The sequence below is a fragment of the Heterodontus francisci genome, chromosome 32 (genome assembly GCF_036365525.1).
Source record: "Heterodontus francisci isolate sHetFra1 chromosome 32, sHetFra1.hap1, whole genome shotgun sequence".
Lineage (NCBI taxonomy): Eukaryota > Metazoa > Chordata > Chondrichthyes > Heterodontiformes > Heterodontidae > Heterodontus > Heterodontus francisci.
Window position 1 is genome coordinate 54,628,724 of NC_090402.1, and position 13,463 is coordinate 54,642,186.

The 13,463-nt window shown below is 47.0% G+C and overlaps 1 protein-coding gene across 1 annotated transcript in view; it reads right to left on the reverse strand.

Annotated features, from left to right (window-relative positions):
• Positions 1–13,463, reverse strand: part of fbxw5 (F-box and WD repeat domain containing 5) — a 123,749-nt gene that overhangs the window by 40,117 nt on the left and 70,169 nt on the right. The window contains exons 3-4 of the mRNA XM_068012836.1: positions 2,643–2,800; positions 141–315 (exon numbers count right to left, since the gene is read on the reverse strand). Of these exons, the coding sequence (XP_067868937.1) occupies positions 141–315; positions 2,643–2,800 (333 nt within the window). The remainder of the gene's footprint in view (positions 1–140; positions 316–2,642; positions 2,801–13,463) is intronic.

The following is a 13,463-nucleotide window of genomic DNA, read 5'->3' on the forward strand; positions in this document are numbered from 1 at the left end:
AATGGCCCACTGCTGTTCTTATATTGACATGAACCTATTCTCCTGGGCATATTTTATCCCACCCGTCTCCAACCCTCACTGTTCCTGAATCTGCTCATTAACGTTGCACGACAACTGCTAGTAGAGAGAGCATGAGGTACCTAGATTGAAGACTGCAATTTCACCAGAGGATGAGCTGTGAGGCCCGATGTAGACTCCAGAGACAAGGAGGAGGGTGTCCTCAGCATTGAACTGCGAGAACTGGGTGTAGCTCCAATTGTAGGGGCGCATGTTAGCGCTATGCAACACTGAAATCTCCAAATCATTGCTCCATACCTGAAAGAAACAGTGAACGACACTGTGAGGAAACTGACTAACATTCCTGTGTGGATCAGCATCACCAGCGGATGAGAGGTCGTAGCCTCACACAGAGTGAGAGAGCTCGTAAACACACAGAGAGAGAGTTTGTACCCTCACACAGAGTAAGAGAGTTCATACCCTCACACAGTGAAAGAGCTCGTACCCTCACACAGAGTGAGAGCTCACACAGTGAGAGAGTTCGTACCCTCAGAGAGAGAGAGCTCGTAACCTCACACAGTGAGAGAGCTCGTAACCTCACACAGTGAGAGCGCTCGTAACCTCACACAGTGAGAGCGCTCGTAACCTCACACAGAGAGAGAGCTCGTAACCTCACAGAGAGAGAGCTCGTAACCTCACACAATGAGTTCATACCCTCACGCAGAGTGAGAGTGTTCGTACCCTCACAGAGAGAGAGAGCTCGTACCCTCACACAGTGAAAGAGCTCGTACCCTCACACAGTGAGAGTTCGTACCCTCACACAGTGAAAGTTCGTACCCTCACAGTGAGAGTTCGTACCCTCACACAGTGAGAGTTCGTACCCTCACACAGTGAAAGAGCTCGCACCCTCAGAGTGAGAGAGCTCGCACCCTCAGAGTGAGAGAGCTCGCACCCTCAGAGTGAGAGAGCTCGCACCCTCAGAGTGAGAGAGCTCGCACCCTCAGAGTGAGAGAGCTCGAACCCTCACACAGTGAGAGAGCTCGAACCCTCACACAGTGAGAGAGCTCGTAACCTCAAAGAGAGAGAGAGCTCGTAACCTCACAGAGAGAGAGAGCTCGTAACCTCACACAGTGAGAGAGCTCGTAACCTCACACAGTGAGAGAGCTCGTAACCTCACACAGTGAGAGAGCTCGAACCCTCACACAGTGAGAGAGCTCGTAACCTCACACAGTGAGAGAGCTCGTAACCTCACAGAGAGAGAGAGCTCGTAACCTCACAGAGAGAGAGAGCTCGTAACCTCACACAGTGAGAGAGCTCGTAACCTCACACAGTGAGAGAGCTCGTAACCTCACACAGTGAGAGAGCTCGTAACCTCACACAGTGAGAGAGCTCGTAACCTCACACAGTGAGAGAGCTCGTAACCTCACACAGTGAGAGAGCTCGTAACCTCACACAGTGAGAGAGCTCGTAACCTCACACAGTGAGAGAGCTCGTAACCTCACACAGTGAGAGAGCTCGTAACCTCACAGAGAGAGAGCTCGTAACCTCACACAATGAGTTCATACCCTCACGCAGAGTGAGAGTGTTCGTACCCTCACAGAGAGAGAGCTCGTACCCTCACACAGTGAAAGAGCTCGTACCCTCACAGTGAGAGTTCGTACCCTCACAGTGAGAGTTCGTACCCTCACAGTGAGAGTTCGTACCCTCACAGTGAGAGTTCGTACCCTCACACAGTGAAAGAGCTCGCACCCTCACAGAGTGAGAGAGCTCGAACCCTCACAGAGTGAGAGAGCTCGAACCCTCACAGAGTGAGAGAGCTCGAACCCTCACAGAGTGAGAGAGCTCGAACCCTCACAGAGTGAGAGAGCTCGTACCCTCACAGAGTGTGAGAGCTCGTACCCTCACACAGTGAGAGAGCTCGTACCCTCACACAGTGAGAGAGCTCGTACCCTCACACAGTGAGAGAGCTCGTACCCTCACACAGTGAGAGAGCTCGTACCCTCACACAGTGAGAGAGCTCGTACCCTCACACAGTGAGAGAGCTCGTACCCTCACACAGTGAGAGAGTTCGTACCCTCACACAGTGAGAGAGCTCGTACCCTCACACAGTGAGAGAGTTCGTACCCTCACACAGTGAGAGTTCGTACCCTCACACAGTGAGAGAGCTCGTACCCTCACACAGTGAGAGAGCTCATACCCTCACACAGTGAGAGAGCTCATACCCTCACACAGTGAGAGAGCTCATACCCTCATGCAGAGTGAGACAGTTTGTACCCTCACGCAGAGTGAGACAGTTTGTACCCTCACGCAGAGTGAGACAGGTTGTACCCTCACGCAGAGTGAGACAGGTTGTACCCTCACACAGAGTGAGAGAGTTTGTACCCTCACACAGAGTGAGAGAGTTTGTACCCTCACACAGAGTGAGAGAGTTTGTACCCTCACACAGAGTGAGAGAGTTTGTACCCTCACACAGAGTGAGAGAGTTTGTACCCTCACACAGAGTGAGAGAGTTCGCGCCCTCGCACAGTGAGAGAGCTCGTAAACTCACACACAGTGAGAGCGTTCGTACCCTCGCACAGAGTGAGAGAGCTCGTATATCACAGAGTGAGACAGTTCATAAAATCACAGAGTGGGAGAGTTCTTACCTTGACAAAACAGTCCTTGGAGCAGGATCCAAATAAGTAGCCATTATGAGAGAAGCTAACATGTAAGACTTGATCACGATGTTCCTTCAGAGTCTCCACTTCTACGCATGGAATCGTGTCGTACAGCCTCTGGAACTCAGCCAGCCATGAAATAGCAGCTGTAGGAGACAAGATGTCAGTGTTAACCTGTGTTAGTGTACTGCATCACAAAGTCTTCAGATATCTCTTGCAGTTAAAGTTCTAGCCATGAGGAACTTCATACACGAAGATAGATTGGAGAAGTTGGGACTGTTTTCCTTGGAGAAGAGAAGCTGAGAGGTGACTTGATAGAGGAATTCAAAATCATGAGGGGTCTGGACAGCGTAGATAGGGAGAAACTGTTCCCATTGGTAGAAGAATCTAGAGTGAGATACAGATAATTGGCAAAAAAGCAATGGTGACATGAGGAAAAACTTTTTCATGCAGCGAGTGATTAGGATCTGGAATGCACTACCAGACAGTGTGGTGGAGGCAGGTCTATTGAAGCACTGAAAAGGGGAATTAGACTGCTATCTGAAAAGGAAGAATGTGCAGGGTTACAGGAAGAAGGCTGGGGAATGGCCCGAAGTCAATTGCTCATGTGGAGAGCTGGTCCAGCCAAATGGCGTCCTTCAGTGCTGTAACAATTCTCTGATCTATAGTAATTCAGCTTCCTGGACCCTGCCTGGACTACAACTCTCAAACTCGAAGTGTGCATTAACTGGGAATCTGGCTCAGAGAGGCTACAGGGCTGATGGTGTGACAAATGGACAAGTGTCACAGTGGTGCAGCCAGGATTCCGTCTCAGACTGTGGCTTCGAGACACAATATTGGGACAGTGCAGCCGCTGACTTTATGTTCCTTGCCTAGCTATGCTCAGCAGCTGGGCTGGAATAAATATCCCAGCGTTAGCTTCCCTCACACATGAAGTAGTTAGCTCAGAAGCCAACATGTTGCTTGCAAGGGTGGGTCTGCCTCGGTGCTGATAAAGCTTGTGCTTCTGAACATGTAACACCAACAAACATCACCATACATCCCAGACACTCAAGCAATTTGTTATTAGTGAGAACAGTATTTTGTAAGGACTGACTATGATGATACCTTATCTGGCTATTCCTTCCTTGGTCTCGCCATCCAACCTGTGGATCTCCTCCACTCTCTTCATCACTAATATGGGCTTATTTCCTGCTCCTTTCACTCCATCACTTTGAGTCACTATGACCTGTCCTCTGGAACACCTTTCCTCAATACTTCCTCTTTCCACCTCCCTACCCCATTTTCAATACTCCTAATAAGTTCTTTGACTGTCATTTTGGCCTCCAATCCACCTTAGTGCCATTTTTGTCCACTTTACCCATGATAAATCTAGCAAGCAATGTCAAAAGAGCAAGTTTATTCAAAAAAATTAAATACCATAATGGAAAAGTTAATATACCAGAGGGAGGGGCTTCAATGAAAGGGTTAATGTACTGGGGGGGGAGGGGCTTCAATGAAAGGGTTAATATACTGGGGAAGGGGCTTTAATTCCAACAACACTGAAGAAGCTCAACACCATCTTCAGGACAAGACAAAACTGCCCGCTTGATTGGCACCCCATCTACCTCCTTCAACATTCACTCCCTTCGTCACCGACACACAATGGCAGCAGTGTGTACCATCTACAAGATGCACTGCAACAACACACCAAGGTTTCTTTGACAGCACCTTCCAAACCCACAACCTCTACTACCTAGAAGAACAAAGGCAATAAATGCATGGGAACACCACCATTTGCAAGTTCCCCTCCAAGCCACATACCATCCCGACTTGGAACTATATCGTCGTTCCTTCACTGTCGCTGGGTCAAAATCCTGGAACTCCCTTCCGAACAGCACTGTGGGCGTACCTACACCCCAACGACTGCAGTGGCTCAAGATGGCAGCTCACCAAGGCCAACTAGCGATGGGCAATAAATGCTGGCCTAGCCAGCGATGCCCACATCCCACAAACAAATAAAGAAAAAACTCCTTCAGGACAACATTGGGAGTGTTGGTCTGCAGAATGTGTCCATGTCTCTGGAGTGGGGCTAGAACCCAGCCTTCTAACTCAGAGGTATGAGTACTACCAACTGATGCTCTGCGTAAATGGCTTTATCTCATTACCGTGCACTGATCTTAAGTGCTCATGGCTCAGTTAACATTGCTAAGTCACGTTTTTTTTTGGAGGTGACCTTGTATTGTAGAGAACCGGGGGCCCACTTAGAAAAATCATAAAAAGAGAAAACTCTGAGGTGATCCAAGGTTTTCAGCTTTATAAAGGGAGTTTATACAAGATGATTGTGGCAAACTGTTCACAGTTGGAATGGGTTCAAATCCCAGGTAAAATGGAAGAGTTGGTGGGATTTTCACCCAACGGGTAATCAAGCAGTGGAATAAATTACCAGTGAAGGACATTAATGAAGACAATATAAATGTCTTCAAGATTTTCTGCAGAGAGAAAGGTTGAAGATATCGTGAAAAGGTAGGGCTGGTCTATGAGGAAGGGTGGTGCGTGGAACATACGAGCACAGGAATTATAAGCAGGAGTCGGCCACTCGGCCCTTCGAGCCTGCTCCACCATTCAATAAGTTCATAGCTGAACTAATTACTCCACATTTCCACCTACCCCCGATAACCTTCCACCCCCTTGTTTATCAAGAATCTATCAACCTCTGCCTTAAAAATTTTCAAAGTCTCTGCTTCCATCGCCTTTGAGAAAGAGAATTCCAAAGACTCACGACCCTCAGAGAGAAAGAATTTCTCCTCATCTCTGTCTTAAATGGACGATCAAACAATGTTCCACTCCTGTTCTTAGTTCCACATGCCTTCCTTTCCATATTTTGGTACACAATGTCCTAATGCTAGCATATATCACTGATTCACCACATTAATCGCTGCTCTAGTGTCAGCTGTAGCTCAGTGCGTAGTACTCTCAACTCTGAGTCAGAAGATCATGGGATCAAGTCCAGACTGACACTTCAGTACTGAGGGAGTGCTGCACTGTCGGAGGATCAGTACCGAGGGAGTGCTGCACTGTCGGAGGATCAGTACCGAGGGAGTGCCGCACTGTCGGAGGATCAGTACCGAGGGAGTGCTGCACTGTCGGAGGATCAGTACCGAGGGAGTGCTGCACTGTCGGAGGGTCAGTACCGAGGGAGTGCTGCACTGTCGAAGGGTCAGTACCGAGGGAGTGCTGCACTGTCGGAGGATCAGTACCGAGGGAGTGCTGCACTGTCAGAGGGTCAGTACCGAGGGGGTGCCGCACTGTCAGAGGATCAGTACTGAGGGAGTGCCGCACGATTCGGAGGGTCATACTGAGGGAGTGCCGCACTGTCAGAGGGTCAGTACCGAGGGGGTGCCGCACTGTCAGAGGATCAGTACTGAGGGAGTGCCGCACGATTCGGAGGGTCATACTGAGGGAGTGCCGCACTATTCGGAGGGTCATACTGAGGGAGTGCTGCACTGTCGGAGGGTCAGTACTGAGGGAGTGCTGCACTGTCGGAGAGTCAGTACTGAGGGAGTGCTGCACTGTCGGAGGGTCAGTACTGAGGGAGTGCTGCACTATCGGAGGGTCAGTACTGAGGGAGTGCTGCACTGTCGGAGAGTCAGTACTGAGGGAGTGCTGCACTGTCGGAGAGTCAGTACTGAGGGAGTGCTGCACTGTCAGAGAGTCAGTACTGAGGGAGTGCTGCACTGTCAGAGAGTCAGTACTGAGGGAGTGCTGCACTGTCAGAGAGTCAGTACTGAGGGAGTGCTGCACTGTCAGAGAGTCAGTACTGAGGGAGTGCTGCACTGTCAGAGAGTCAGTACTGAGGGAGTGCTGCACTGTCAGAAGGGCTGCCTATCGTATGAGATTTTCCAAAAATGTGCTGGAAATGCTGTATAGTAACCAGCACTCAGAGATCACAGTGGCAGAATGACTGTTTTTAAAATTTTCTTTGCTTACTGATTTTCCATGGATTGTTGTTGGTATTCAGCCCCACAGATGTCAGCTCACATCAAGTGAGTGTGGACACCAAGGTGGCAATTCATAAAACTCATCAGATCGGGTGGAACGACTGTTATACATCCCACCCAAGTTTACTCTCCATTGAAGTCAATGTTCGGGGGGGTTTGAAACTGGTGCATCACCTGATCCTATGGGATTCTCATCCACCAAGTTAGGTTAAAATGACCCTCCAAGCCTCAGCAGGTTTAAAAAGATCACTGTTTATTAAAACAATACCCGAAATTGTTCGCAACCTCATCCACTCGCATGCACACACACACAAGAAAAGATAGAGATTGGAGGATAACATGCATTTAAATCCGATTGTTGTAAAAATATTTTACTTTGAAACCTTCTTGGTTTTCCGAGAGGAATTTTTAAAGAGTGTTTCAGGCCTGATGTTCTTTGTCTTTGATCACTGAAGTATTGCAGATTTCCTTTGTTTCAGACTCAGTTAAAGTATGTGGACACACCTGTTAAAATTTCTCAGATATAGAGTTTTCAAGGTCATCTTTAGAGTCTCTGCTTCGGTGGTTTAAAGATGTTACAGGCAGAGTCTTAGTCTTGGCAGGAAAGGATCTCTTAGCTTCCTCACTGGCTGGCTCTCTCTCTCGCTCAGAGAAATCTCTTTTTTAAAGAAAAACCCTTATCAGGCTGGGTTTCAGTCAGGTGACCATAGATGCTCTCCACTGATATGCCCATTCAATGTCTTTGCATGTAGAGTCATTATTACACAATGGGGTTGGAATTCGGTTTATCTTGATAAAGTGCCTTTGCATCCAGAGTTGCCCTTTTGTGAATGTCTTTGTCAACCCAATTCGTGAAGATAGGATAAAAGCAAAATACTGCGGATGCTGGAAATCTGAAATAAAAACAAGAAATGCTGGAACCACTCAGCAGGTCTGGCAGCATCTGTGGAAAGAGAAGCAGAGTTAACGTTTCGGGTCAGTGACCCTTCTTCGGAACCAGGGTCACTGACCCGAAATGTCAACTCTGTTTCTCTTTCCATAGATGCTGCCAGACCTGTTGAGTGGTTCCAGCATTTCTTGTTTTTATTTTGTGAAGATAGGAGCCATTTCGCATTGAATGGCCTGCTTAGCATTTCAATGTGCCTTCCCCAGAACTAGTCCAGACGTGATGATGGGTTTTGTCGCCAACAGTCATGATGTATATTTGCACTACAGCAAGGATCACCTGACCTCTTATTCCATCTTATCTGAAGCAGAAATGTGTCCAATTTTTGGAGTTTAATTCACCAGTTCATTTTTAGTTGATAACTGCTTCAGTTCACTTTAGTTCATAACTATTTCTTGCTTGAGCATGACTAAAAACATGAAATAACAAAAACATGGCAACACACAAACGGCCAGCGATGAGGCGATCCTGCCAGATGTGGGAGTTTCAAGCACCAGTTATTAACTCACTGAAGTGCCAAGAATTCACTTAGTTCAAGCTCAGAATCCAGAACTTGAGGAGGAAATGGAGACAGTCCAACACATCAGGGAGGGAAAGGAGTTTCTGGAGTGAGTGTTTGAGCAGCTAGTTCCACACCGAAATAGGGAGGAGGAACAATTGGTGACCTCTTCTTCTTCTTCTTTGGCCTCCTTGTCTCGAGTGACAATGGGTAAGCGCCTGGAGGTGGTCAGTGGTTTGTGGAGCAGCGCCTGGAGTGGCTATAAAGGCCAATTCTAGAGTGACGGACTCTTCCACAGGTGCTGCAGAGAAATGTGTTTGTCGGGGCTGTTACACAGTTGGCTCTCTCCTTGCGCTTCTGTCTTTTTTCCTGCCAACTGCTAAGTCTCTTCGACTCGCCACACTTTAGCCCCGCCTTTATGGCTGCCCGCCAGCTCTGGCGATCGCTGGCAACTGACTCCCACGACTTGTGATCAATGTCACAGGACTTCATGTCGCGTTTGCAGACGTCTTTAAAGCGGAGACATGGATGGCCAGTGGGTCTGATACCAGTGGCGAGCTCACTGTACAATGTGTCTTTGGGGGCCCTGCCATCTTCCATGCGGCTCACATGGCCAAGCCATCTCAAGCGCCGCTGACTCAGTAGTGGGTATAAGCTGGGGATGTCGGCTGCCTCGAGGACTTCTGTGTTGGAGATACGGTCCTGCCACCTGATGCCAAGTATTCTCCGGAGGCAGCGAAGATGGAATGAATTGAGACGTCGCTCTTGGCTGACATACGTTGTCCAGGCCTCGCTGCCATAGAGCAAGGTACTGAGGACACAGGCCTGATACACTCGGACTTTTGTGTTCCGTGTCAGTGCGCCATTTTCCTACACTCTCTTGGCCAGTCTGGACATAGCAGTGGAAGCCTTTCCCATGCGCTTGTTGATTTTTGCATCAAGAGACAGGTTACTGGTGATAGTTGAGCCTAGGTAGGTGAACTCTTGAACCACTTCCAGAGCATGTTCACCGATATTGATGGATGGAGCATTTCTGACATCTGTCCCATGATGTTTGTTTTCTTGAGGCTGATGGTTAGGCCAAATTCGTTGCAGGCAGCCGCAAACCTGTCGATGAGACTCTGCAGACAATCTTCAGTGTGAGATGTTAAAGCAGCATCGTCAGCAAAGAGGAGTTCCCTGGTGAGGACTTTCCGTACTTTGGTCTTCGCTCTTAGATGGGCAAGGTTAAACAACCTGCCCCCTGATCTTTTGTGGAAGAAAATTCCTTCTTCTGAAGACATGAACGCATGTGACAGCAGCAGGGAGAAGAAAATCCCAAAAAGTGTGGGTGCGAGAACACAGCCCTGTTTCACGCCACTCAGGATAAGAAAAGGGTCTGATGAGGTGCCGCTATGCTGAATTGTGCCTTTCATATTGTCATGGAATGAGGTGATGATACTTAGTAGCTTTGGTGGACATCCGATCTTTTCTACTAGTCTGAAGAGACCATGTCTGCTGACGAGGTCAAAGGCTTTGGTGAGATCAATGAAAGCAATGTAGAGGGGCATCTGTTGTTCGCGGCATTTCTCCTGTATCTGACGAAGGAAGAACAGCATGTCAATGGTCGATCTCTCTGCACGAAAGCCACACAGTGGCTCAGGGTAGATGCGCTCAGCCAGCTTCTGGAGCCTGTTTAAAGCGACTCGAGCAAAGACTTTCCCCACTATGCTGAGCAGGAAGATTCCATGGTAGTTGTTGCAGTCACCGCGGTCACCTTTGTTTTTATAGAGGGTGATGATATTGGCATCGCGCATGTCCTGAGGTACTGCTCCCTCGTCCCAGCACAGGCATAGCAGTTCATGTAGTGCTGAGAGTATAGCAGGCTTGGCACTCTTGATTATTTTAGGGGTAATGCCGTCCTTCCCAGGGGCTTTTCCGCTGGCTAGAGAATCAATGGCATCACTGAGATCCTATTTTGTTGGCTGTACGTCCAGCTCATCCATGACTGGCAGAGACTGGGCTGCATTGAGGGCAGTCTCAGTGACAGCATTTTCCCTGGAGTACAGTTCTAGGTAGTGCTCAACCCAGCGGTCCATTTGTTTGCGTTGGTCAGTGATTGTGTCCCCTGATTTAGATTTGAGGGGGGCGATCTTCTTGATGGTTGGCCCAAAAGCTCTCTTAATGCCATCATACATTCCTCTGATGTTTCTGATTGGTGACTGAGCAGTGGGAAAAGGCAGGAAGGAAAGGTTTGAGCAGGAGTTTTCAGAATTAACTATGTTACAGCTTCCTGTGGGGAGAATGATGACTCTGCAAATAAATATTAATGACTCTGCAAATAAATATTAATGGCCTCAACAAACAAGGACTGGTTCAGCAAGGTGGGGCAAGGGGGGACAGGTAGGTGAAATAGATGGAAATGCAGTCCAGACAGGCATTCAATAGTTAGAGGAGCTGACACCTTCTGCAATTCCAACCCATAGTCCCGGACCCACAGCCCTACTTCCTTGATCTTGCTCCATATCCCTGCAAAACTTTCCCGATTAAGTATTTATCCAATTCCCTGTTCAAAGTTACAATTGAATCTGCTTGCACCTCCCTCTTAGGCAGCGCATTCCTAATCATAACAATTCACTGCATTAAAAAAAATTCTCATCTCCCCTCTGGTCTTTTGCCAATCACCTTAAACCTGTGTCCGCTGGTTACCAACCCTCCTGCCACTGGAAAAAGTTTATCTTTATTTACGCCTGGAACTCCCTCCCCAACAGTACCGTGGTGATACCGAAACCACATAGACTGCAGTGGTTCCAGAAGCAAGCTCACCATCGTCTTTTCAAGAGCAATTAGGGATAAAAAGGAAAGAAAAGGGTTGCATTTATATAGAGTCTTTCACAACCACCAGAAATCTCAAAGCACTTTACAGCCAATGAAGTACTTTTGAAGTGTAGTCACTGTTGTAATGTAGGAAAAGCAACAACCAATTTTTACACAGCAAGATCCCACAAACAGCAATGTGATAATGACCAGATAATCTGTTTTTGCGATGTTGATTGAGGGATAAATATTGGCCAGGACACTGGGGAGAATTCCTCTGTTCTTCTTCAAAATAGCATCATGGGTTCTTTTACATCCACCTGAGCAGGCAGATGAAGCCTCGATTCAATGTCTCATCTGAAAGACAGCACCCCCAACAGTGCAGCACTCCCGCAGTATTGCACTGACATGTCAGCCTTTATTTTTGTGCTCAGGTCCCAAAACCTTGTGATTCAGAGGCAAGAGTGCTACCAATTGAGCCACAGCTGACAGGGGCAATAAATGCTGGCCTTGCCAGTGACACCCACATCCCACGAAAAAAAAAATCAAAACCGATCACTATTTTGAAAACCTCTATTAAATCGCGTCAAGAAAACACAATATGCCAAATAAGAAATATGAATTCATCGGCTGGAAACTTACATTAAACTTTTAATGGAAAAAATCATAGAGTTAACTTTAAAAAACTGACAAGCAAGATAGCCACTGCAATTTGCATCTGAAATACCTCACATTCCAGGACATCAAATTGAAGACACAAGTCTAACGAGAAGCTCAGCCAGGCCAATGCTTTAGTTAACTGACTAGATTATCCACATCACCCTCGTTAGCAGGACATTCAAAGCCATCTTGAGGCATTCATGAGTGGAGACGTCCCTCCAGAATGTAAACACTGACAATACCACAAGGTTTTGAGTTTTAGAGTTTGGACCTCATTAGAAACAAAGGGAATTAAGAGAACCATATGACCCTCTCCCCAGGCTGCGTAAAATTGAGAGTTTTGCTACACACAAGAGACAAACAGTAACTGAATATGCTGTGTGCCTCAATTTCTCTCTCTCTCTCCAGAAAACATCAAGTATGAAAACTGTCTGCAACTGCGGACCCTCCAAGCCTACAGATTGCTACAGAGACTGGGGGAAGAGAGCCACCTACAAGTCTGCCTCCAAGAAAACCCTGAGCCAAGCAGGTCAGCCACAAAGTGCACTTTGGTCAGCCGAAGACTTCAAGAATACAACTTGAGCCAGAAGACCACCAAATCAGCCAACCTCACCAACTGTGTATTTAACTTTTATTAATTCTGGACTGTAGTCCAACCACAAAACTGTGTGTGTCTGTGTGTGTGTGCGTGTGTGGTTCTCGTGTGAATGTGTGGCATAATTTTTTAAAATTATTTTTAGGTCAGGTTTAACTTTTTGAGTATAATAAACTTACCTCTTTCTGGTATTAACTCCAGAAAACCTGTCCAATTGGTTCTTTCACAATCACATTGAAGGTAAAAGGTAAACACTCACTGAGGTGGTAAGTACAACCACTGTTTAAAAAGGAATAAACCCTGTTGTGGTCAAATAAGAGGAAGGGCAAGAGGGGTGATTGTGAGCCCCCTCCTCACTTGGCCATAACACTCTTAACCTTCTCTGCTCTAAAGAAAACAACCACAGGTTCTCCAGTCTCTCCAATTAACTGAAGACCCTCAACCCTGTTACCAGTCTGCATCCTCTCCAAACCTTGGCATCCTTCCTCAAATGGGGCACCCAAAATTGGACACAATACTCCAGCTGAGACCTAATCAGTGTTTCAGAAAGGTTCAGCAGAACTTCCTCATTTTTTTTGCACTCTATTCCTCTACTAATAAAGCCAACGATGCCATTTACCTATTTAACAGACTTCTCAACCTGTCCTGCCACCCTCAAACACAAAAGCAAAATACTGCAAATACTGGAAATCTGAAACAAAAACAGAAAATGCTGGTAATACTCAACAGGTTAGGTAGCATCTATGGAGAGAAAAACAGAGATAACATTTCAGATCTATGTGACCTTTCATCAGAACCTCAAATATTGGTGTACATACACTCCCAGGTCTCTCTGCTCTTACACCCCCTTTAAAATTGCACCATTTAGTATATATTGCTTCTCCTCATTCTTCTTTCCAAAATGTATCACTGCACACTTCTCTGTGTTAAACGTCATCTGCCATGTGTCTGCCCTATGTCCTCCTGAAGTCTGTTGCTATCCTTTACATTGTTTCCAACATTTCTGAGTTTTGTGTCATTTGTAAACTTTGAAATTATGCCCTGTATACCCAATCACGGTCATTAATATACATCAAAAAGAGCAGTGCTCCTAACAGCAACTCCGGGGTAACACCATGTCTATAATTCCCTCCAGTCTAAGACACAACTGCTCAAAACTCTCTCTGCTTCCTGTACCACAGCCAATTTTGTCTTCATGCTGCCACTGTCCCTCTAATTGAATTGTCCTGGATGCTTTGTTGCCTCTCAGGAGCTAAGATTAGGGACTTAACACATAGGCTGGAATTGATCGTGCAAGAGGGCACCTAGCTCTACCTCATACCACCTCTCCCGA